The sequence below is a fragment of the Vigna umbellata genome, chromosome 1 (genome assembly GCF_029865625.1).
Source record: "Vigna umbellata cultivar VRB3 chromosome 1, Vumbellata_1.0, whole genome shotgun sequence".
Classification (NCBI taxonomy): domain Eukaryota; kingdom Viridiplantae; phylum Streptophyta; class Magnoliopsida; order Fabales; family Fabaceae; genus Vigna; species Vigna umbellata.
Window position 1 is genome coordinate 72,130,859 of NC_142165.1, and position 27,291 is coordinate 72,158,149.

Sequence of the window (27,291 nt, forward strand, 5' to 3'; positions counted from 1 at the left end):
ATTTACAAGGAGTAGTGTAGGACAGATGAGAGGTTGCTAGTGTGGCAAACACAATATGGTTGGTTATGTGAAAGAAAGATTCTTAAGAGCTGAGGTTTAGGGGTTCAGATTTGTTTTGAGAATAATGGCTAGACCAATCTACATTATTGAACATTATAGCATTTTAACACAGATGCAAGGTTTTTCATGTCAGTAAAGTTATTGGGGAGTAGTATCTTTGTCAAATAGGTGGTTGTGATAGAGAATGTGAGGCAAGTAGGTTGTTCCTTCTACTTGATAAGTGAAGTTTCAAGGTCGAAAATTTTTGTTGTTGGGGAGAATGTAAGAACCTAGAAAAGAGAGTATTAAAGCTTATAGGTGTTTTAAAACAATGAGATTGAGTATTTTTTAATTAAAATAATTCACTAATATAAATAGAATTTCTTAAACTCATCTCATTACTTAAATAAAATCATCTCTCTAAAATTATTTCTCTTAGTTTTCTTTCCCTTCTCTCTAAGAAATCTTACTCCTCAATTATCTGTTTGATGATCAGGAAGTTCCTATGAGATCACAGCTAAGTAATCTCTATTTCTAACTGATCAGTTCTTTGTTTAGAGCAAGTAAGTTTCTATCTATTTTTCCTTTTGTTTTCTATTTATAGTCATGCTTAGGAAATCCCGACCCATGTATCATTAATGTTCATTTCTTGGTTCTTTGTCAATTTGTGGTCTTAAGGACTCACTTTGATAACGATTTGGTGATTTATAGGCATTTATAGAATTCCTTGAGTTAGAAGGAAGACTTTTGGTGTTCGTAGAGTTTAGTGGCTTCGGTGAAATGTTTTATCTTAGTTAAATTATGATGTATGAATTACTATTTAATGCTCTGTATAACTAATGTATGTTCTTGGTTGTCTTAAAGATTATTGTTATTAAGTATTGAATGCTTGAAATGATGGAAATTGGTTGAATGAGGTAGTGTACCTTGTTGTTTTCGTTTGGAATTGATTGAATTCAAGAATGGTTCTATTGAAATGCTTGATACTAACAATTTGGTTAGGAAGTTGAGAAGAAGTGGTTTCGACTAAGTTATAAGTCATTTTCTATAGTAAAAATGGAGGTTTGATAGGTGAATTTTAGAATTACTGGTCTAAGGTGAGAATTGGTGATTAAGACATGTTATTTTGGTCATTTCTAACTTATTTGAGATGAGAATTAGCTTATATGTGTGTTAGAATGGAGTGATGGTCTTTTTAGAGTATTTACAAAGTTGTTCAAGTGTATTTTGGAGGTTTGAACTAGTGAGATTTTGAATTTTAAGTTTTGTGTCAAAATGGTCATTAGGGAGGATATTGGTAAGTCAGTTTTGACTTGTTAGAGTCCCTAAGTTGATAAAAAAAATGAGCTAGAACTTGTAGAATTAAATTCTGGTCTTTAAGGTGAGGTTTTAGTTGTTTTTAGTTAAAATCTTGTTGTAAAACAATTAAAAACTAGTTTAAGTTGGATGATACACATTGGTTTAGGTCCATTTTAGTCTAGAATACAATCTAGGAGTGTTAGAAGTTGGAAAAGATGCATATGATAGGTGATGGGGCTGTCGCGGCCCATGCAAATTTGATGTGTAATAAGAATGTAGTATATACTAGGAAGTGACTCCTAAGTGGTCTCTCAAGGACCAAATGTGGTTTAGTCAATAGGTCAAACACGTAGTGGGGGGGATTTTGAGAGTGTTTTTGAATGTAATTTAACTTGAACTTAAAGCACGAAATTAAACATAACTAAACAGAACTGAAAGCATGAAGATAAATGTGGAAAGCAGTAAAGACCGAATGGTCCATGACCGAACGGTTCTACAGCGGAGACCGAACGGTCTCTAAAGAAATGGAAATGCAGGAAGCAAAAGTTAAAAACCGAACGGTAAAAGCTGAATGAACAATACAGGAAATAATCGAACGGTTCTACATGGAGACCGAGCGGTGTGAATGTAAAACTAGCTCATGGAAATGAAAATCAACACTTAAAACAAGCCGAGCGGTGTTAAGGTTTACCGAACGGTATTAAACAGTAAAACGGAAACGAGTTAAAACGTAGGAAAGCCGAACGAAATAAAAGCAAGACCGAATGGAAATTAAAACTGGACAACTAAACAATTGGATGCAAAAAAAGGTCGAACGGTCTCTAACAATGAAGCATGTTAGAGATCGAATGGTATAAATATAAAACCTAACGGTCGAAACCAATTGGAGAAATAGTAAAACTCGCAGAATCTAAACGCAACAGAATCAACACGCAACTGAACTTAAAATGAAAACAGTAGCAGAGGTAACAACCAGAAGACAAAAATCATTGAGAACATTATAAAGTAACTTAAAGGGAGTGCTAGAACGAAAATGGAAAAGCAAGAACAGACAATGAAAACCACAAGCACAAAAAGTACTGGAAATCAACATGCTAATGCAGAACATTAACTAAACTCAATGGAGAACGAAGATGAACAGTAAAAACGTAGCAGCAAAGAGGAAGGAACTGAAATGAAAAGTAAAATGAAACTGAAAAGTGGATGCAGCAATGATTTCAACTCTTAAATTGCACTGTAAACAAGATTCAATACATGGAAATGAAAAAGAAACAGAACCTAAACCTCCCCAAAGGGGGATGAGGAAGAAGATGCTCCCCAAGAACAGAAACGTAAGTGGCGACTGGGAGACTTACAGAGAAATCTGCTTTTGGGGTTTTATACAAACCAAAAGACCAAAAATGCCCTCCTAATGGGCTTGTCCTACAAAATGACCTATAATTGGGCCCAAATTTCTAAAGTTTGACCCAATGACCTTCTAAAATGAAATTAAACTAGACTACTGACGTAATCACACTCTTTTAGTCCCAGAATATGATTCCAAACACTGCTGCTAAACACATCTCACATATGTGTTTTTTATGATGAACATAAAGAAATGTTTTATAGTTTCTTTCACAACAAATGGCAAAATAATTGCTTGATCATCTGTGTTTGTGCTTGAACTATTGGTATATGTATCCATTGTATGAAAATGAATCATATGTTGAATCACATATTTCATATTGAATATCTGATAGAAATAATCGATTATATTGTTTATATAATCTGTTAAATTTCTTCACATTTCAGTATATGCATAGTAAGGGCAAAACAACTATGTTTTAACCGATTACATTAATTGTATAATCGATTAAAACACGTTGTTATGCAAATATATGTTTGCTGAGTGCATTGAAGTGTGTAGAATGGAAAATGTTTTCAAATTTTCTTAAGTATGGAAGAATTTGAAAAGCTTTTGAAAGAATTTTTTTGAAGGGATAAGCAATTCACCCCCACCCCCTGGTTGAGATTATTGGCATTACTTTTTCTACAATTGGTACCAGAGCTGGGAATTCGAATTTTACTCGAATTTTAATCGGTTAGGTTATAATCGATTAAATTGTTACTGATGGCCAGTACATCTCAAACTTTTGGTGAAGGTGCATCTACAAAAAAACCACCACTTTTTGCAGGTGAAAACTACCCTTTCTAAAAAATTAGAATGAAAATTTTCTTGAAATCAGTAGACAAGGGAGTTTGGGATGTTGTGATCAATGGTCCCTATGAACCAAAAAGAGAGGTAGATGGCAAGATTGTTATCAAGAACTTTTCTGAGTGGACCTTAGATGAAAGTAGGAGAGCGCACTATGATGTTAAAGCAAAGAATATCATCTCCTCTACACTTACAATTGATGAGATGCTTTGAAGAAAAAGCCTTTCATAGAATCGCATCATTGTTCACCCACTTGGAAAAACCCAAAACATAAGCCAGAATGTTCGTCCATCATAGTGCCATCTTAGACAACTCCAAAACTGAAACCCTAATCGCGAACGACTACTTCTCATCTCTGTCATCTTAAACATGGCACTAATTGTAGATTAAGTCCCACCATCCAAATCGCAAATCGTGCAATCAAAGCAAACCTACAAATTGAATCAGAACTCACACGAAGATGAAAACCTCAAATCATGTCTCTTCATATCTAAAATAGAATCACAAAACACCACCAATCACCACCGTTACTAGAGTTGGACCACCCTGTTAACACTCCGGCAAGTGTACCGAATCGTATCAAGTAATAATAAAATGGTAAGACCAAGTATTGTTTCCCAAAGAACTCACGGCCTAGACAGTTATGTGATTTCTTGATTAAATTAGACTTGTAAACAAAATCATTGTGTTTGAATTGCGAAAAATAAACATGAATGCAAGTTTTGATCAATTGGATTGAAAGAAGCAAAAGAGATTGATGTAAAATATGGAATGATTATGTTGTTGGGGTTTCCGACTTATTCTATCCACTCTCATGTATTCATGAATTCATCTTTCTTCATTAATGTTAATGTCACTTTCTAATTCACCTTAAACCCGATGTCTCGGTGAAGAAAGCCCAATTCTAATCACTAGTTTACAATGTCTTGTCTCCCTAGCAATTATTCATGCATTACATTCACATAGAAGCTTAAAGGCAACCAATCCTCCTATCCCTATGTCTAGGTAATATTTCTCTTGGGAGAATTTCCTCAGTTCTAGATTTACCTATATGTGTCCATATAAATAACATCAATGATCATGCATTTGAATGAGTTAAACAAAGCATGCATAAAACATCGAAGAAAAACCCTAACAATTTATGAAGTAAAGCATATAAAATATAAAACCAATTCAATACATGAGAGTTTCAAAGGATTACATCAGTTCCCCAACAACAATGGAGGTTTAGTTCACCATAGACATGGTGAAACTAGATGAAAATAATGAAAGATAGAACCCTAAAAGTTGAAGATCGGAGCTTCCGCCTCCAAGGGGTGAAAAGAGTGTAATTTCGCCTCTTTCTGTCCAAAGATACCAACCCTAGGTCGACTAAACCCTTATATAGTTTATTAAAAATTACAGCAAATAGGCCCAAGCCCAATTAAATGGCGCTCAGCGGCAGTTTGGCGCTCAACGGTAAGTGCGGTTCTAAAGAATTACGCTCAGCGATAAAAGTTGCGCTCAACGGTGACTGTGATACTTGAATTTGCCCTCAACGATGCCGCTTAAGCGCGAAACAGTGTATCCATCAACCAGATTGGCACTCAACGGTGCAAATGGCGCTGAGCGGTGACAACGGTTCTTCTTTTGTGCACTTTTCCTTCCTTTTCTGAGTCTAACTCCTTCTACTTCAACTTCTTTCATCCAATTCATCTTAATTTCTGCCAAAACAAGGAAACCAAACATAAAACCCATCCAACTCTCTTATTTCCAAAACTTAAGCAAAAGCATGATTTGAAGCTAGTTTCTAAGTCATAAAGGTTGTTTTTAATGTCAAAAATAAGTATAAAAATAACGGTTTGTCAACCGTTATCACACCCCTAACCACTTCCCTCCAATCACGGAAACCCTAATTCTAAATGAATAAGGGAAACTACAACATGGTAGTCCTTGTTGGGTAGGTATCAAAAGTTAATTTTAATTCAAAAAATAAAATTAAACATCTTGCAACCATGTGTTATTATATGTTATAATTTATTTGGTACGCCATTAGTCATGTCAAAAAAATATTAAAACTATTAGTTGTAAATGACTACATGTGAGACTTTTTAAAAGGAAAGAGATGAAAATATATCAAAGTTTCAAAGGGAGAGAAAATTAAAATCACATAATTTAAGAAAAAAAACATATTTAATCTAATATATAATTGCAATATGATGCATTAAAAATATAAATTATTTGGTACAATAAAAAATGAAATTATTGAATGATAAATGATAAATTATCCTTATTCCCTGTTCCCGTCTTATACAATTGACATTAACATTTGATGAATGGCAGACAAAGTGACCAAATTTTCAGTTATTCCCATTTTGTTCCTCACTTGTTTTATGTCCCAGTGTTGAGTTTGTTGGGATTTGAGTTCAAAATATTAATTATTTCCAGAGGAAGAACTCAAGGATAGAAATTTATTAATGCGTCAGGGTTTCTTCCTGTCAAGATCATTAAATTCAGAGAAAAGTGGAATCCAGGGTATGCAGCTGGTTGGACCAATCGGTTTTTTACGGTAGTATATAAGTAAACTTTTCAAAGTTTCGGACCACTTTCTGCATGCACCTCTTCTCTCCAAATTTCTGAGTTTTATTTTCTCCTCCTTCTGTCTAAAATTCTTCTCCTTCTCTCTACAAATTCTCATCTTCTTTTTCTTCTGATCATCAATTTAGACCGTGCTTGAGTTTCCTGGTGGGAAGAGTTTCTCTTTTCACCAATCAAGTTGTTGTTTGGATTTGGTAAGTTAAATTCACTCATTCTTTGAAGTTTTTGTATTTTCTGATACATGGAAGTACTGTTCAAGCTTGCATGTGTTCATCATCTACTTCTCTGAGTTTGTTTTCTGTCTTTGATTCTCAGGTTGGTTCCTTTTCACCGATCAGAAAGTAGTAGGTTGCCTTAGAAGCTGATTTCTGGGTAGTCAACACAGTGGAAGCTTAGGAAGTGTTTGGTTTATTCGAGGTAAGGAAAGCTAGTAATTTAATTATGTTCGTTTAGGATTGAAATGCTTGGTTGAACGTGTGTATGTGTGAATAAATTAATATTTGTTTGTTTTATGTGTATTTCCGAGACCTATGAACTAGTTAAGAAGTTCTGAAGAATTGTAGGGAGAAGAGTGCTCATTATCGAGCGTTCGGTCAAGTCTTGAAATTGGGTTTAGTAATATTAGGTTTGTAGTGATATCTTAACTTAGTGTGTTCGGTTTAGTATTGGCTTTCCATTTTCAAAATACTTGTTTTTTTTTTAATCTTAGTAATCTTCGAGTTGGTATTAACGTTCGTCCTTAGTAATCATATATTTTAGCGTTCGGTTTTAATAGTATACATTATTAATAGCGATCGGCCTGATTGGTCATTTACCGGGTTTGGTCTCTTTAGTGTTACCAATGTTGAACGTTCGGTTTTAGGTGTGTTGGTCGTTCCCTGTAGCGCTCGGTCATGTATTTCTTTAGTAGTGTTCGGTCGTATACACATTCGGTATAAAATCTTTTATCGTTCGAATTGAGCTATGAGCGTTCAGTTTAAGCTCTTCAGTTGTGGGCTAAATTATTAGTAGTTGGTTTTTATAAAGTGTTCGGTCTTGTCCCTTTGGTAAGTGTGAAAGTGTTCGGTCTTGTCCCTTTGGTAAGTGTGAAAGTGTTCGATTTTGTCTCTTTGGTAAGTGTGAAGGTGTTCAGTCTCCAATGTTCACAAATTTTATCTATCTTATGAGTGAAAATATAATTGATGAATGACTGTTTATAATACATATGAGAATTTTGATTTTTAAATATTGTGGAAGAGAATTCCAAGGCGGAATGTCTCGTGGGTGGTCATTGAATTGTAAAGTATGAATATGGATATGCTAAGCTGGCGTTCATCCTGAAATTCTATGAGTATCATTCTCACATAGAAAGAGATATTTCATTCGTGAGGATCGTAGGAGGTCCTACCACCTCAGGGTGCCGAGGTAGGTATTATGGGATTAATCTTGGGTAGTAGCTTGATTGGTGTCAGCTGTTACACTACCATAAGTGCAAGAACGACTGTAGCTACATATTCATACAATCCGAATGGTCAAGTCATAGTGTTCGGTATATATATACATATGAATTATGATGTTTATTTTGTATATGATTGCTTGTATTCGGTGTTGGCATGAGGTAACGTTCGGTATCGCATTGTTTGAACTTGTATGAAATATTTAAATGTGTTTTGTAATTAAATTACATTAGCTTACCCTACTATCTTGTTTTGTCTTGTATTGTCCGTCCGATTATCTTTTCTTTTGCAATGATCATCCTGTGGATGTGAGCAGAAGGCGATGAGTGTTCGGTGGAACAAGCGTTGGAAGACGATGGTCTTGCAGCTTAGTTAAGACCGTTCGGTCATTAGGCTGAGCTTATCTTTTGTAAACCGATCGGTTTATATAGTTTGTGTATAATCGATCGGTATAGGATGATTTGTTTAAATCTAGTAATAGAATTGTTCGGTTTATTTCCTATGTTTTGTATTAGACTTATGGTACGTTAAAAAGTTTTTAGTTTTACTGACTCTTGAAGAACTGATCTATCATATTATTAAATGTGATTAATCTATGATATAATATTCTGCTATATTTTGGGATGTTACACTTCCAATCAAAGAGAATCCATTTTCGAAATCCATAGATCTTGCATGCTTATCTGTTCACTTGCATTATTTTTCTGAATCACATGTATTCGTTATGAGAGAAAATTCTATTCAAATCAGATAAACTTACGATAGATGGTAAAAGAATTCTAATATAATATTTAACATTGTTTTCATCATTCAAATTTCACTAGTTTGGCCCATATAAATTAATGAACTAATACTTCACATTATGAATCGAAAAACGAAACAATTAAAGAAGTACAGATTCTGAAACAGCTTCATATGTGAACCACCTTGGCTATATCCCACACGCTGGCTTTTCTAACGACCAACTGCTATTGTGAGCCAGCACATACAGTAAGAAAACTGACAGAAAAAGAAAATACCAATAACAATGAGTTCCAGACCTGAGGGTGCATTGCACAATATGAAAAGAACATGGCCGTGTCAGACCATATATGTCATTCCAACTTGAATGATATTGGTGTGAGGTACTCTCATGTTTGCTGTACCTCCTCTGCAGTTATTTCTGAGAAATGTGTAGAAATAATTTATCACTAGTTTCTTAAAGAAAAAAGAGTTCTTCTTTGCCCTCACATCTCCATGTCCAAGCAAATAGGTGAATCCTGATTCTGTTGCTTCTCTAAGAGCTGAAAGCTCATATTCAAGACCAGGATCATCATCTGAGGACATGTAACTAGATGGCAATGCTGAAGAAGTTCCTGTTTCTTCTAATTTCTGATCATTCATCAGTGGAATCCTAAGCTCATCAGCACCAGTACCAACAGGAAGATCAGATTCTCTTGTATTTGCTGAGACACTGTCCAACTCATCAGTTAAGTTGCCCTCCAACTCCAAGGCTGTCTCAAGAGCTTCTCTTCTCAAGAATTTCTCAAGACTCTCAATAAGAAGTTGCTCAAATGCTTGGTGATCTTCCTTCCTTACATCTTTGTAACCATATCTGGCAACACACCGGAATATGTGGTAATCTTTGGGGCAAACTCTTCGAAATAGAAATCTTTCTTCTTGAGGAACCACTGGGATTGGGACATATTTAATGCAGACAAAAACTATAGTTGAGTGAAGAGCTGGAAGGTTCAGCAAGAACTGCAAAAAAATGGAGGGAATGCCCTGCACAAGCTCGTTATACAGCAATCCTACACCTGGCACTCTTACTGTTCCGAGATTGGAGCCAAGCTCAAGCATTGTGTCCACTGAAACCTTCTCTCTAACTTCACTTCGGTACTTCAATACACTACCATAGTTCCAAGTGTACATCACAGATAGGAAAAGGGTAGCAAAGGCAAGTGGAAGCCAGCCACCCTCAAAGATTTTGGATAGGACAGAAGACATGTAAATTAACTCCACTGAACCAAATCCAAGACAGAAACACAATGCCAAAAGCAAGTTAGTCTGCCAAATTAAAACCATTACAAGGGTCACCAAGATGGTGCTGACCATCATGACACCAACTTCAGCAATGCCTGCAACAATGACATTAAAATCCATTTAGTATAGATACACTTAACTGCTTAAGAATATTTGGTTCATAACAACATCAAAGTGCAAGTTGGCTTTTGAAACGCTACAACAGCACGATCTTATCTTTCAAAAGTTCTTACAAACTATTAATGTTCGGGATAAAATCTTGTCCTAAATCCTTTTTACATCCACCACATTCTCCTTTCAATTCTGGTGTACAATAAATCCTGTCATTTTCAGCTTTCAAGTTTTTTTTTCTAACCCATTTAGTTTATTGAAGACACGTGATGTTAATCCTTCTCGGAGTCATAGTATACCAGTTGTCATCCCAGATCCAAAAGCAAAAACCTAGAAAAAAAGATTACTTCAAGAAAATTGAGATGAGAGACACTAACCATATGCATTCGCAATATCAGTTGTGCTTTGAAATATGGAAACCACAACTATGCACATGATCATCAGAAACCAATTAACTACGGGGATATAAATTTGACCCATGAACTTTTTTGAGGTGTGAATTATCTTCAGCCTGGGGAAGCATCCCAAAGCCATAGATTGCTTTATGCACGAAAACGTAGCAGATATCATTGCTTGGCTGGCAATCATAGCAGCAAGTGTGGCTATCACAAACACTGGCCAGAACAGACTCTCTGATTCACAGAAAGCACAAACAGCAGGTATCATCACAATTACTATACATAACAAAACTATCTTAATTATAGTTTTAACATAAGAAGTCATTGAATCAACAAATATCACCTGGAACAGACTTGTAGAATACGCTTGAATAAGAACTTGGGTTCTTTGTCAAAAAAGCCGCTTGGCCCATATAAGCAAGGAGGAGACAGGGAAATACCACGCATGTGAAGGCAATCTGCACAAGAAATTGTACAAGAGGTTTAAGAGAGGAAATTTAAATAACTATAAGCTACCTAACAACACCAAATTAATAGTTTGCTCATTAAAAAGAAACAAAATGAGGATTCACAGACCTGTATTGCGGGTACAGAAAAATGACCCAAATCTGCAAACATTGCTTCCGCACCTGCAGAGAAATACACAAGCAAGTTCTATAACTTTTGTCACCTTGCCCTTAAGGTATGAACTTCTCATTAAGAAGAACAAAAATGAATTCTGAATATGGAAAAAACTCAAAATGAAAATGTGGTTTTTTCAGATCATGTAAATAGCTTCAATTTATTTTGCTAGAAGCCAGACTTAAATTGCAAGAACAAACAAAAATGCTCACCTGAGAGTAAATTATCTTGAAAGAAAAGAGCATTCATAACCAACTAGCATTCATTTTCAAGTCCAAGTAACCACTGCATTACCATTAAACCTGATATCCACACTTTGTCTTTTAAGCGTTTATGTGATACATCTTTGTGCAAATGTTTTAGAGACAAAGTGAGATTTTGGGAAAGGGAGTAGGAGTCTCTGCACCAAGTTTTACATGCGCCTTGCACACAAGTGCTTGTCCTCAAAGGTATTTTACAATAACATATCCTATCAAGTATGGTAAATGAACCACGTATACCTATGATCTCATCTACTGGCTCATAAATCATAATGCTAAACTCCAAGAGAAAACTCAATATGAAAATGAACAATATGGTCATTACTGCAAACACCCTAATTAGATCCAGGAACAAGTAAAGGTCAAGTTCATAGGGCCATTCAAGTCCATGTTGACAATTAAATATGCCCAAATATTACGGCAATCAAATCCAATACCTACAGGACGAAGTCATGGGAATGACAAAAAGATATTACCTGTAATGCACAGAACGCAACCACCAAGAGATGACCATGCAGCTTTACCATTTCTCTTGAAGAAAAAATAGATATAAGCTGGATTGAATGCTCTCAGAACAGTGATATCATACTTAAGTATATTATATACTCCAATAGAACCCAGAGAAAAGAACCATAAGGCAAGTATAGGGGCAAACAAGAAACCCACTTTACCGGTACCAAACCGTTGTATGCTGAACAAAGCCATTAGGACTACAATAGAAATACCAACCACTTCACCTGAAAATGAGAACAACAAATCTAAGTTTTGCTGTGCAGAATACGAGTTTGTTCATTTCCATATTCCGTAAGATGACTAAATGCTAACATTCTTGACAAAATCCAAATACAAGTAGTTGGTTATTCACATTAAAAAAAACTGAAGTATCTTTAGAAAAAAAAAAGAGGGAAAAAAAAGTTAATTGGGTGTTTTGTAGGAGAACCATATTTGACCTGCCTAGATCAAAGTACACCAAGCTAATAGCTTGAGGTTGAGAAATCTTGCATTCAATTCAGAGAATTGTGAAAGGATTTGTATTTTGCAATTTTCAGAAAATTGTTAGATTATTTAGACTGTAAGTGGCTGAAACAACTCTAATCAAATGCCACAAATTCGTTTCTTTGGAGATATGTGGAGACTTTGATATTAGTTTTGTTTTAACATAAGGCACACAGCCACCAAAAGATTATCCATCTAAAGCTATCATGTGATAAACGTTTTCCAGAAAAAAATTTAATATACAAAGGGAACAGATACCTACCAGTACCAAATCCATTTATTTGATCCTGCAGACCACTTATGGCAGACATCACTGCATGAAAGAAGCACCATGGTTATACTGAAGTTACACCGCAAGAAAATTCTTTTAAACATACAGAAAAAAGATAAACAAAAAATAAAAATTTCAAGGACTATGTTTGTATGTTATCTGAGAGGGACAGTGAATGCAAAGCGTCAATTCAACTAGCTCAACAAAATTTAGTCCCTATAAGAAACCAAAATTGTTGGAGATCCATATTGTCCATAGATAAACCTAAAATAGAGTACAATAATGGCTTAAAACTTCATCTTATATGCTGATTTTGTAAAATTGAGTTAGATCTCACGTCTCAAAGGTATGGACAAAATAGTCCTAATGAGGTTTGGTGAACCTATCGAGTCAAACTCTATCAAACAACACACAACTTTCTAATTCCACACTGCAGCCCCACCCCCAAAGCGGAGATTAATTACAAACCTTTGTGCATTTGATGCCATTAAGAGTCAGGATGGCTGTTCATTCACTAAAGGACAATAAATCAGTGAGAGTTCATATCAAAATTTCTGATTTGATGTGAAGGACTGAAAAAAGAATTTTGAAACCTCACTTGACTGATATCAGTGAACTAATATAGTATATTAGCTCATACAATGGGTATGACAAATTTAGCTCAAGAAGCAATTGATTGTGATCAAACTTCATAAAGGTATGGATCATTGATCATATGATAAAATTAAAAGACTAACAACAAAGGTTCATGTCAAAAAGTTCCTTGCTTATGTACCTGATATTGCTGGGGTTAGAATACCATCTCCAATAATCATGGAAGCTCCCACAAGAACCAACACAAATATAAGGTTCTTCAAAAGTGATGCTTTTTCCAAAGTATCCTTTATTTTTAAAGCCCTTTCCAGTTCTGGAGTAGGAAGTTTGAGCTTAAAACTAGATATATATTCATCAGCTTGTTGACGATTTGGAAGCATACTCACATTTGCATACCTGCAAATCAACGAGTATAGTGCAAACGTTCCTCCTACAGTTGAGCCATGAATTTGTGATTTAGAATAAGTCACACACGAACAATGTTCATAATTGTGGGGGCAAAGTGAAACTCTTTCTTACCTTCTCCATTATCATTTGCTTTGAGGACTATAAAAACATACTTGGCCAACGGAATAATTGCTATTGTATACATTATTAAAGATAATGCCCCCAAGACATCATCATCTGACCCAACTGGAACCTTGCTGAAGACATCGGCAAAAACATACAGAGGACTTGTTCCCATGTCACCATATACCACACCAAGAGTCTTAAATGCCAAAGCAAGTGTAGGCCAGAAGGAAAGGTCCTGATTCACATAAACACAGAAGATCAAAAACGGGTATTTGGCTCTCTAAGTGAACTGTTAAATACGACATGGTGAAGTGGAAGTTAGCTCTTCTAAGTGTTTGTTAAAAGTTGTAAAGCGAGAATAATGTCCTCCTTTGCTAATTATGAATATTCGATAATACGTGAAACTTAAGAATTTAAACAAGACCTAGAGAACATTGAGAGTATCATAATTCCAGGGAAAAGTGCAAAAAGGAAAGATTGATCAACCTTGGAGTGGTGAGCATGAGTTCCAGCAATCTCCATGGCTTCAACATCAAAGGAGTCAACCCTCTTGGGCAACTTGGCAAGCCTCCTTCTGACGGATCCATACCCTTCTCTGCCATCATCACGCCTTGACCACCCAGGAACCTCATCCCAGTTCACTTCACTGCCATCAACCCACCTTGACTCACTGCTCCCACCACTGCTGCTTCTACCCAACAACCTCGTGCTGCTCTCTTCAATCCTATCCCCCTTCATTCTTCCACCAACAATAAGAAACCCAGCTCCCAAACACAATCAGCTTCTAAAAGAGTGAAATTTAATCAGCAAGTTTTCATGGTTCTTCAGATAAAAGTTCATCCCTTTCTTCCTACTGCCAAATCCCGAACCATAGGAGTGTGAAGTTGAATACTTGCGTCTTGAAACATTCCAAGAGGCAATTTAGCCAATGACATGGATACAATCATTAATATATGGAAACAAAACTAGACAAGTGTGGGTTCTGCTCAATCACTTTCTTGTGGCCACATGAATCGTCGTTCAAACTAATTGATATAATTATTAAATTACACAAAAATGTTACTCAAAAAAGTTTAAACCGTTTGATCAATGATCGTTACCGCAGGAACCAGCCGTTCCTTTCACAGTAACTTGCACAGTATTCTGGTTGGAAACAAAACACAGATCCAACAAAGATTTTTCATAAAAAAAACCACAATATTAATACCTGTCCACTTCACTTTTTTACCACTTTTTTGAGTTAATGAGACAAATGTATCATTTTACAAATAAAATTATTTTCTTATTTAATAAAATATTGTATAACTTCTTTAATAAAAACTAATCACTCTTTCATTATTATATATATTTTAACTATTTTTAACAATTATATTATTTCAATGTAATAAAGCTGCTGTAAATAATAATATCAATTTTGAATTCTCCGAATTTGTTTGGGACCAGGTCAGGATCACGTGTCTACCAGAGTAGGTAAGGTTGCTTGTTATTGTTATTGAGAGAAGATGAAATAAGCATAATATGTATATAAATATTTTTCTTCTGTGTTTATGCTACAAATATTTTTCATTAAATACGTATAAATAGTAGTTGAGTTAAATGATATCATGAAATTAAACATAAATTTATAAAAAATGCAAAAAAAAAAAACATTCCGTAAATAATTCTTTCAGTTTATCTATAAAAGATAATTTTAATATAATCATAAAAATAATTAATTCAACTGAGTTGGACAAATTTTGAAATTATATGATGTACCGGCTTTATTTTTGTTATTAATCATTTTTTTTCTCATAATATAAATGAACATTAATCGTGACAAATAAAAAATACTATTCACAAAAATTATAAAATACTTTATAAAAAAATTAAAATTTATTCCTTATATTAATACGAGGAAGCAGTATGTCCTAAAATACATTATAAAACTGAAAGATAATAAACACACTTTTTATGTAAAGTAATACTTTTTTACCTTTTATGAGAAATTTATAGTTTATGCTCACACGTTCTTTTCTATACAATTGCATTCCCACTTACTTCATTTTGTTTTATATAGAATATGTTTAAGAAAAAATTTCCACCAAAACATTTATGACAAGAAAATTAAATTTATTTTTTATATAAGTTAAACTGCTAAGAAAACAAATATTTTGTATACATTTAAAATATCTTAATTAAATTAAAAATTCTTGACGATTGATGTTCTGACTTAAATAATTTATATAATATTTTTTATCAACAAGAGAAGAGAGAAGTGTAAATAAAATAAAATAAATATAAATAATATTATCAAAGTACAAAGATAAATTTATATTTAACTAATAAGATAAGCAAATTGCCTTAAATAATGTATTTGGAATAAATTAGGCTCTATTATAACTTTGTTTATTAGTAATTCATTGTTACTAAAATTTTAATACATACATATATATATATATATATATACATACATATATATATATATACATATATATATATATACATATATATATATACATATATGTATACATATATATATATGTATACATATATATATATATACATATATATATATACATATATATATATATATACATATATATATATATATCTATATATATATATATATTACTATTTTATTTGCATGAGATGACTGGACAAGGTAGCTCGGGAATGGACTGTGGGACAACCCTATTTCAGAAATTCAAAAATTCAATCTTCACGTTAGAATCTGACTCTACAATTATCTCATCTGCTTCATATTTTATTTGAAATTTTTGTATTAGGTAATGAAGATTTGTTTCTTAATGAATTATAATGTTTCAGTTTAGTTTGCAACTATTTTAGTTTAGTTTTAAAATAAAAGAATAAATTTGAATAAAAGTAATATAAATTTAAATAGAAAAATGGAGTATTTATTTTAAAAATTATATTATATTTCTGAATTTAAATGTTATTGTTAAATACAGAAATGTTATATGAAAATAAATAATGTTATATATTATTTTTTATAATAATGTTGTTGTATTTTTTAAAAAGTATAATAATAAAAGACTGATCATGGATCTATGAATTAGTTCAATATTTAAGTCTATTTAAACAACAAATCAAAGGAAAAATAATCTAGCCTAATTTAGAGCATAATTTTTTTAATATTATTTGGATTGTTCCAGTGAATCAAATTTATTTTGAGAAGTCTAACTTTATTTATACATTTTCAAATTCCAACGCCACAACAAACATGTGCTGATTTCAATATCTACCATTCACCAACCAGTAAAAATTATGTCAGATACTTAAAAGGACTTACTTTTTTTTTGTATAAGAGACTCATTTTTATATTTTGGATATAAAAAATAATCATAAAATTTAAAATAATATAAATTTAAATAAGTATTACAAATTCAAATATTATAGATATTTACGGCATTCTCTCACGTGTCAAGGAATATTGAATATTTATTTGTGGGTTCTATAATAAAAATGTGATAGATGACGCAAAAGTTTTGAATAAACTTTATTTCTAAACAAAAATCACTTTCAAAATAATTAATAATAATTGCTAAATTTATTTAAAATGATATTCAAATTAAAAATTAATATATTTTGAATTAATAGCATTATGTTATATTTCAGTATTAAAAATAACCTTTATATATATATATATATATATATATATATATATATATATATAATATTACAAAAACATTCGTAATTATAGAAGAATTATTAGTAATAGTAATAAATTTGTCCATAAATTAAATTTATCAACCAATTTTTCAATGAATTTTACAATTTAATTTATTAACAAAAATTTCATTGATAATAAATTCATTAAAAAGATTATTCAAAAATTAAGAATTAGTATTATCGATTGATATTTTGGTTGATAACTTATTATCATAATTACTAACAATTTTTGTGTTGTCTATTAATAAATTATATTCCTTATTATTGATAGATATTTTCATCAGTATTTTATCATTCCAATTATTAATACTCTCATTTTATCAATAAAATCATTGAAAACTTGGATGACAAATTTCCCACCCTTTCAAGTGGTGTTTTTTTATATAAAAGGAAGATAAGTGAGAATAAAAAGAGAAGAAGAAGAAAAAAAAAAGGAAGGAGGAGAAGAAGGAAGAGAAGGTGGAGGAAATGGAAGTGATGCAGTGGTGGCCCAGTGTTGATGTAGCGATGGAGGATGTTAATGACAGCAAGTTGGTTGAGTTAGAGAAGGAAGTGGAGAAAAATGAAGAGAAAATATGACAAACATATAGGAGGAAAAGGATGAGGATGACTTGGAGGTGGCAATGGTCAAGCGAAGGAGGAGATGAGGAAAGAGATGAAGAAATAAAGGAAAAATAAGAGAAAAAACTTAATATTGATTTTGTCGACGAATATTATCAACGATCAAAATCTATCAGTAGTTACAAATAGATATTTACGAAGGAATTTGTTATCATTGATAATTATCACTGGATTTGTAGTATATAAACTAGTAAAGCATACAAGTTTTTGGTGAATATGTGTTACAATGTTATTTTATTTCAATAAACTACAATTTAATATTTATATTAATTTTAGGATTAATATCATTTTGTCCCTATTTTTGTCCACTTTGTTCAATGTGAGACTCAACGTTTTCAAGTGTTTAATGTGGTCACGATTTTTGTAATTTTTATTCAATTTGGTCTTTTTTTTTGGCACCTAAATCGTTAATGACATAGTGTCCATGTGAACAATCAATGAATGAGTTGTTCGTTTTTGGCATGTGTTGCTCGTTCAACACAGTATTCACATTGCCATATCATCATCTTCAACCTCCCAACACAGAAACTCTAGCCACCACACAGCGCCAACGTTGTGCCACAATGAAACACCTGCACGCACATCAAAAATCAAGATGCAGTTCCCTAAATAAATGCCTAAATCGTAAATCCCTAAATCATTATTTTATAAACAACATAGAATCATAAACCAAGATGTAGTTCCCATGTTTCCTTCTATTTCCCACATAATAAAAAAAAAATTCACCGAATCAACCAAAAACCAAAAATAGAAAACACATTCATTATATCTATTTTCAAAACAAAACACCCAAAATGCAATTCTACTAAATTTGAACCACAAGCCTAAATTGTAGAAAGAAAACGAAAATAAAATACATGAATTGAAGGAAAATGAGATATGGAAGGTGAGAAAAAAGAAAGATAAGTGGAAGTTTAAAACTCTAGTATGAGTGGCAACGTGCAGAGCGGAAAGGAAAAGTGGAAGTTTGAAACCCTACTATGGACAAGCCACGTAGGCTAAAAAGGAATACATCATTCACTTATTTCTCACGTGGACACTGTGTCGTTAAGGATTTAGACGCGATCAAGAAAAAGACCAAATTGAACAAAAATTACAAAAATTGGGACCACATTAAACACTCGAAAACATTATGTCTTACACTGAACAAAATGGACGAAAAGAAAAATAATATTAATTTTATTTTAGATATATCAAATAAAATACATGTATTAATATTTTTTATGTGAATATATTTATTTATATTTATAACAATAAATAAATAATATATATATATATATAGTGTAATACGTAATAAAATACTTTATTTAGTGTATTACTTTAATATATACTCGTATATTGTATATAGTAAAATATTTTTATTTAATGTTGATTACAACAATAAATAAATAAATTATAGGTTTAATCATATCGAAGATCCCTATTTGTGGAGCTTTGTCTCAAATAGATCCTCGTATTCTAAATGGTCTCAATTAGGTCCCTTATTGTGTAAAATTGAATCAATTTAGACCTCGCCGTTAATTTGGCTAGACGGCGTTAAAAAATGTTGTGCATGATAGAGTGACATGACCAAGTTTTACTAACGTGGCACACATTGGTCGCTGAGTTGGATTTGTTTTATTTACATATTTAATTTTTTTAAATAAATTTATTGAAAACACAACGTTTAAATAAAAAACATTAAATAAATGAAAACGCAATGTTTAATTGAATGAAAACTGATCAGAATGAAGGGAATTTAATTTCATTGTTGACTGGGTTAGAAATTGGGGATTTTTGGGAAAATAGGGTTTTATCGAGGTGAAAAATTGTTGAGTGGGTGCGAAAAATCGTATACGTGGTGACAAAGTAGGCTCTGTTTGAAGATTTTGGAGTGATCTATCGGTGCTAAATCGGTGGAATCAGCAACCTCTTGGCGGTGAATCACGTGGAAGGCAATGGCGAAAGTGTTTGAGGTGAATCACGTGTTCAGGTTAGTAAATGCGCTTTTCATTGAATTGTTTGATGATTTTGTCCTTTTATGGTTATCCCACAATGTTGTATGGTCTATCCTTTTTCCTTTTTTATTACAATGTGGTCCCCCAATATTAAAGTGTTGTTGGATTGTCTTTTTCAGTGGGTTGTGGTTTGCATATATTCTTAATTATTTTTGTTGTCGTCATTTTCTTATTTCTTTATAGGTTAAATATAAGTTTCTTTTGTACGTCATGGAGGAAAATTTCCAAGTTGTTTTCCTCCATGGTGGAAAGTTCATAAATGAAGGGAAACTTAACTATGAGGGGGAAAGTACAACTTTGTCGTTTGACCCAAACATGTGGAGTTATTTCCTTATAGTCAGTGTAGTCAAAGGGCTAGTTTATGATAGGTTTAAGGAGTTGTGGTACTGCGTAGGTGGTGGTTCTGTGTTAGAAAATAGGTTGGAGCCTTTGTTGGATGACATAGAAGCCATGCACATGATTACCTTAGCTAGGCTTAATGGTGAGGTGCATCTTTTTGTTGTTAACACAGTCTCTGAACCTGAGGTGATACATTTGTTAGAATGTGTTCCTCAGAATACAACTGAAGTAGAAACTGTTGAGGGTGAATGTGAACAACAAGGTGGGGTGAATGTCAACAGGATAGTGAAAGACAATGTGAGGTGCTTGGAAATGAAGGTGAGAGAGATCAATGTGATGGTATGAGTTAAATTGTTGTTGTTTCAGAAGAAATATGTAAGGGTGATATCATGTTGTTGAAGGTGAAATTGAAACACAGATTGGTGTGGATGAGTGTGAAGGGGATGTTGGTGATGTTCATAGTTGAAATTCTAGTGGTGAGGATGTTAATGATGATGATGGCAATGATGAGGTTAATTATGACTGCATGGAAGGTCTGGTTGATGTAAATGTTCACTGTGATATAGAAGAGGAGGTAGGAGATGGAGTTGGTAATGTTCAAGTTGATATGCAATATGATGGACCATCATGAACTCAGATGTCCGATAGTGATGTTGACGATGGAATAAATAGTGATGATGATAGACTTTGTCTGATGATGAATAAGAATCCGATGAATTAGATAGTGGAGCAGAAAGTGATGGTGAAGATGATGAAGATGAGGGTTATGGGAAGTTTGTAACATTCTTTGTGCCTAAGACAATGGTAGATTATAAATGGGATCTGGGCACTTATGTTCCTGACAAGCAAGACTTTGTGGATGCCACAAAAACGTATGTAGTAGAAAATGGCAGAAATATTAAATATGTTAAAAATGATAAGAAGAGAATTAAGATAAAATGTATGGGTGGTAAAGGAGAATGCCCTTGGATGGCATATTGTGGTTCTATGGAAGTCATTCAAACGTGACAATTAAGGACTATTGTTGACAACTACAACTGTAGTAGAGAGCACAAACTAAGATTACTTAATGCAAAAGGGCTCAGTAAGAGGTTGGAAAAAACTATTAGAGAAAATCCCAAAGTAAAGGAAGTGGAAATTCGTGAGAAGATAAATAGAAAATGGAATGTAGGTGTATCTAGATGCATGGCTTATAAGGCAAATGTCATTGCTTCAGCCATGTTGATAGGTCTTTCAAAGACCAATACAGAAGGATTTATGATTATGTGAATGAGCTCCTAGTTCATAATCCAGGATCGACAATGAAGGTCAAAGTTGAAGAGAATGAGGGTGGACCCATTTTTAGGAGGTTTTATACTTGTCTGAAGGCCTGCAAGGATAGTTTTGTGTCTTGCAGGCCAATTATTGGGCTAGATCGTGCTTTTTTGAAAGGAAAATATGGTGGTGAATTGTTAAGTGTTGTTGGTAGAGACACAATGCTACCTCTTGCGTATGTCGTGGTGGAAGTAGAGAACAAGGGTACTTGGAGATGGTTCCTTGAACTTCTGGTTGAAGATCTCGGTGGAGAGGTAGTTAGTTCATCATTTACATTCATGTCGGACCAGCAAAAGGTAATGTGTATGACCTTTTCCCCCATTATGTTCATTAATATTCATATTGAAATCATATTTCTAACAACATTGTCATAATTTGATTCAACAGGGACTACTGCAAGTTGTACAAGAAGTAGTTCCTTGAGTTGGTAACTGTTTCTGTGTTAGGCTCCTATACGCAAATTTCAGAAAAAAAATTCCTTAGAAAACATCTAAAGTGTTTGATGTGGAAGGCAGCTACAACAACCCATTCACAAACATGGGAATCAGAAATGAGAAATATAAAAGAGCTCAATGATGAGGCTTTCAAATACTTGTTAAAAATCCCTCCAAGGTTTGTATTTATACTTGTATTGTTTAATAGTTGAACATGGTTACCCCTGGCTTTATACTGTTCGACATCTATTCACTTCCTTTCCCGCCTATAGTTTCCTCCCTTCTTATTCCTTATTACATACCGTTTGCCTTTATACTGTTCGGCTTCTACTAACCTCTTTTCCGCCTCTAGTTTTCTCCCTTCTTATTTCTCATTACATACTGTTTGCCTTTACATTGTTCGGCTTTATACCGTTCGGCTTCTACTAACCTCTTTTCCCGCCTCTAGTTTCCTCCCTTCTTATTCCTCCTTACATACCGTTTGGCTTTATACCGTTCGGTTTCTACTAAACTCCTTTCCCACCTCTAGTTTCCTCCCTTTTTATTCCTCCTTACATACTATTTGGCTTTATACTGTTCGGCTTCTACTCACCTTCTTTCCCGCCTCTAGTTTCCTCCCTTCTTATACCGTTCGGCTGACCCCTGGCTTTATACGTTTGCCTTTAAATGTTCCTTAACCAATTAAACACTAATATTTTTTATCTTTATCACGCATGTAGGTACTGGTCACGATCCAGATTTAGCAGCACACCTCAATGTGATACTTTGGTAAACAACATGTTAGAGGCTTTCAATAGTGTAATGGTGCATACAAGGTCAAAGCCAATCATAAGCATGTTGAAGGACATCTTCCTTTACTTGATGAAGAGATGGGCAACTAACAGGACAAAAAGGCAATCATTGTCTGGGGAGATTTGTCCTAAAATCAAGACTAGACTAAATAAGGAGTCTCGGTTAACTAAATATTGGATTCTGAGGCAACCTAAATGCAATATTGTTTGATGATTTGTGTTAAAATGTCAAGTTTTTATTCATTATTCATTTTCTTCTTTTCACTTTATAGTTGGTCAGGAAACAAGCTGTTTGAAGTTCGCCATGTGTCCCAAGCTGGTGACAAGTTTGTAGTGAATTTAGAACAAAATTTGTGTACATGCAGGAAGTGGGCTATCACTAGCATACCATGTTGCCACTCCTTGGATGCTACGAAATTCCTAAATCTAGATGCAGAGGACTTCATACCATGTTGCTTTAGGAAGTCAATATATGAAGAAATATACTCTTCAATTGTGTATCCAATAAATGGTAACAAGATGTGGGAGATTACCACATGTGTTGATGTCCTCCCTCCACCAAAAAGAATATTGCTTGGGAGACCAAAGAAGAAGCGAAGGTTAGAGCAATGGAAGTTGGTCAAGGACGACACAAGAATGAGGAAGGGTGGTCTAAAGAAAAGATGTGGCATTTGTAAGGAATTGGCCACAACAGGACTTAGTATGCTTACTTGTTTATTGAATGGAAAAGTTATGGAAATGAGTTCCAAGGAGAAACTTAATGGTGGTGGTTTCAAGTATTGTAAGTATAAATGTAGGAAGCTTAGTCTTGGAGTTCATCCTGAAATTCTAATGGTCATCCATTCTCAAGTAGAGAGGGGTGAGGCATGTCGTGAAAATAACAAGAGGTCTTAGTCTAGGGGTTTTACCTTGGCCTAAAGTGAGTGATAACAAACTAATCTTGTGTGGTAGCTTGGGGTCGGTGAGTTGTTTCACTATGAGAGGTGCATGAACTGCCATAGCTCAATACTATTAGGATGAAAACTTTATTTTGTGTAATATAATATATAATGGAATTTTATTTTATTATGGTAAACTGTTTTACCACTAGCTTGCCCTTGATTTTGTTCTTGTCTGTCTATGTTTTGTTTTCTCTTTTGCGATGATCACCTAAATGGTGTGAGCTTAGGGAGATAGTCTTTTTAGTTGTTCTAGCAAGATGTAAGGGTGAAGCTGTTGGATTGTTAGATGATTCTACAAAGGTAGATCTATTGTTTTTTGTAGGTTTGTTTTCATTTAGTGGTTTTATTATCATATATGTAACATTTTATTTTAGTAGTTTTATACTATTAAAATGGGATGTTACACATCTTCTTGGTTTTCTAGTTGATTCTTTGTTGATCAATGGTTCTAACCGTGTGCACTGATAATAATTCCTTGATCTGTAGGTGTAGATAGAGTCTTCTGAACTAAGGAAGTTGTTGTTGGTATCTTAGAGTTGTTGAAGCTTCCTACAAGGTAAGGGAAGCTATATGTTTGATTTCTCAGTCTTTAATAAATATGTTTTGATGAGTTTTAATATGATTTCTTGAAAATTTGTAAAATTTAGTATTATTTGTTATTGGTATAGTCTTGTTGCAAATGTTGGTTAATTATACTTGTTTTGATCACTTGAGATGATTGGTTGAGGTTATAATTAGTGAAATTTATTGTTATATCTTAAGGTAGTCAATAGGTTGAGTATCAAACTAGTTTTTGGTTCATTTTTTGTGGTTTTGACAAGTGAAAATATAAAGGAGTTATTTTGTAATGAAATAGAAGGTTTTGAGGTCTATTTTTGAGTCAATTATGACTTGTTTCGACACTTAGTTTGCTTATTTCTTACTTATAACATGTAGAATTGAATATATGAGTTTTTGAGTGGTTAGATTGATCTAATTCATCTTGTTTCTAACCAAATGAGCAAATAGGTACTCAATTTCAATCATAAACATGTTATAGTATCAATTCTAGTGTCAAGGATACCAATTTGGTCTTTTGTGTTGGAACACAACAAGTACCGATTTTGCACAGCGAAAATAAAAATAGAGTTCGATACAGATTGTTGAAAGTAGAGAGCTTGTTCTGTCAATTTTAAAATGGTTCCTTTAATTTTCTTATAAACGTTTTAACGAATAATTGATGTGCAGAAAATTTAAAGAGTATAGGGAGTAGAAAAATCACACAAATGATTTTTATCCTAGTTCGAATCAACAGATTCTAACTAGTTGTTAATCACTATAAAGAGTGATTAATTGTTTCACTAAAAACAGTTTCACAGTTACAATGAAAGTGAATGGAAATTTAGAACAGCAAAACCTTCCTTCGATGAACAAACCAAAAGAGACTTTCTTCGACAAACGAACCGCAGCTCTACCAACTTGAAGAGAACCGCTCCGACCTTTGACACACAAAGCGCGAGTTTCTTCTATTCACAAGACTTGACAAAAGCAAGAACTATCACTTGAGAACTTTCTCAGACGCACTGTATTCTCAAATGGCATAGATAATTTCGAAGGGTTTGGAAGAGAGAGTATATAGCCTACTGGTCTGAAAATGAAATGACATTACAACTGCTAGTGATAATTGATTATTGTAAGTGATAATCGATTATCTGTGAGACTTGGAATAGTTTGAATATTTACTCTTCAAACAGTCGACTTCAGTTCTTCAACTCCTTCTACCGTTCGGCTTGAGCCCTCATCGCCTTCTGCCGTTCGACTCGATTTCTCACAGCCTTCCATCGTTCGGCTTCCTTCTTCTTCTTTCTCATACCACTGTCCATCATTCGGCTAAACTTCTCTCCGCCTTCCAATTTCTAACATTTTATTCTACAGTGTTAATTGAACTTAGGTTTAATGTCTCCTAAAGTCTCTATTTTCATCCAGAATCTCAAATAGGTCCTCTTCTTTTTCGGCGTTTCAATTGGATCCTTATTTTTGTAAAATTGGATCAAATAAAGACTTTCCGTCAAATTGATTAAACACCGTTAAATAGGATGTTACGTGGCATGCTGACGTGACTAAACTGTGTTTTTTTCTTATTTTTGAATTAAAAAATGAAGGATAAATAGTGCTGAAAGGGCAAAGTTGGAAATGAAATAAAATTAAGGGATGAAATAAAATTAAGTGCCGAAAGGGAGTGTTCTCTTTTCCCCTCTGTTAACTATTCTTAGTGCATCTCTTCTCCTTCAAGGTCCAGTAGACACCACCATATCCAAAATCCTAAAAAAAAAATGTTTTCCTTTTCGTCCATACGATTCCTCCAAAACCAGCTTTCCCGAAATTCTCCATGATTCCAATTTCAGCTTCCAATCTTCATCCCATTACCATTCTTCTTTCCAAGTAAAACTCTCAAACGTCTACGCAACAATCATCCATCATCATAACTTTATTCTTCTTTTCAAGTAAATCTAATTTACAACAAATTAAAGAAAGAGTTCCAGCAAAACTTGGATAGGCGAAGCAACGTTCCTATGTTGCACTATGATCTGGAAGTTTGAAGGAGAAGCGGCAGCGGTGGCACGTTCTTGCTCTGATAGTGGCTCACGTGGGGAAAGAAAGAAGCTGGAACGATGGTGTGTGGTGGCACTTCCAGTGCGGAGGGCGTCGCCGGTGATGATTTTGGCCGGCCAGAGAGAGCCACAGTTGGACTGGTTCGGTAGAGGCAAGGGTTGCCGTGGAAGGGAGTGAAGGAGAGAATATAAAGGAAAAAAAAATTACATATAAACTTAAACTGTGTTGAATTCTGCAGGTCTTCTTTCTGAATCATCCTCCCCCTACCCCTTCCTATTATTTTATTCCCTCTTCCAAACCTCAGTCCTCTAACATGAACAAGGGAAAATGGAGAATTTTTCTCAACCCCCCTCCCCAATAGCATTTTGGGGCCTGCCATCCCTACAGCCCACACCACGAACAAGAATTATAAGCTTAACTTTTAATGCCACGTAATAAAAAATTACATTGTCAGCATATCTTTCTTAACGGTATTGTCTCAATTTGACGGAAAGCCCCTATTTGATCCAATTTTACAAAAATAAAGATCCAATTGAGACGCCGAAAAAGAAGGAGATCTATTTGAAATTCTGGACAAAAATAGAGACTTTAGGAGACATTAAACCTTGAACTTAATATCATTCGGCTTATGTTCAGCTAGTGTTTAGCCTTCATTTGTTAGTGACCGTCCAGTCTCAGTCATGGCTCTACTCGGTTGCTAGGACTCAATTCTTCCTACCACCACTTCACTGTCCAACCGCTCGGTCTCGTTCATGCCTCACTTGGTCTCGGTCATGCCTTCCACCGCTCGGTCTTGGTCATCTTTTGTTATACAAAAATGCTTTTAAACTTAATACAACAAGGGTCTTCATATTCTTCACTTTGTAACATCATCAAAATCATTATCTTTAAGACACCAATGTTTGCACATTGGTAACATTTTGAATAAGTACAAAGTACACCAAAATAAAAAAAATAAGTTATTTTCATTTAGTATAGCGTTGAGCGGCCTTATGTGGCGTTGAGCGCGGCCAAACCCGAGAGCCATTGGGATTTAGGACATTGAGTGCCACCTGGGCATTGAACGCCACAAAGTTAGTGAGCTCTCTGACTTCTAAGCACTGAGCGATGGAATTGGACGCTCAACGATGGAATTAGGCGCTAATCGCCACTTTTCCACTACAAGTTTGGACCTCTTTTGGCCTAAATTTGTTGAGCGAGGTGTGTGGCTCGTTGGGCGTCCTGTCTCTTCGTTAGGCGTCCTGATTCTGGTGATTCATGAT

General features: G+C 34.0%; 1 protein-coding gene across 1 annotated transcript; it reads right to left on the reverse strand.

Annotated features, from left to right (window-relative positions):
- Positions 1–8,330: 8,330 nt before the first annotated feature.
- Positions 8,331–14,281, reverse strand: LOC124848209 (putative potassium transporter 12). Its single transcript, XM_088104175.1, has 9 exons — positions 13,818–14,281; positions 13,338–13,566; positions 13,000–13,248; positions 12,216–12,266; positions 11,434–11,694; positions 10,653–10,705; positions 10,420–10,534; positions 10,056–10,310; positions 8,331–9,662 (listed from the first exon to the last, which is right to left on the reverse strand). Exons 1-9 carry the CDS (start codon positions 14,067–14,069, stop codon positions 8,626–8,628), a joined length of 2,502 nt encoding a protein of 833 aa, XP_087960301.1. The 5' UTR covers positions 14,070–14,281; the 3' UTR covers positions 8,331–8,625.
- Between the last annotated feature and the right edge of the window lie 13,010 nt (positions 14,282–27,291).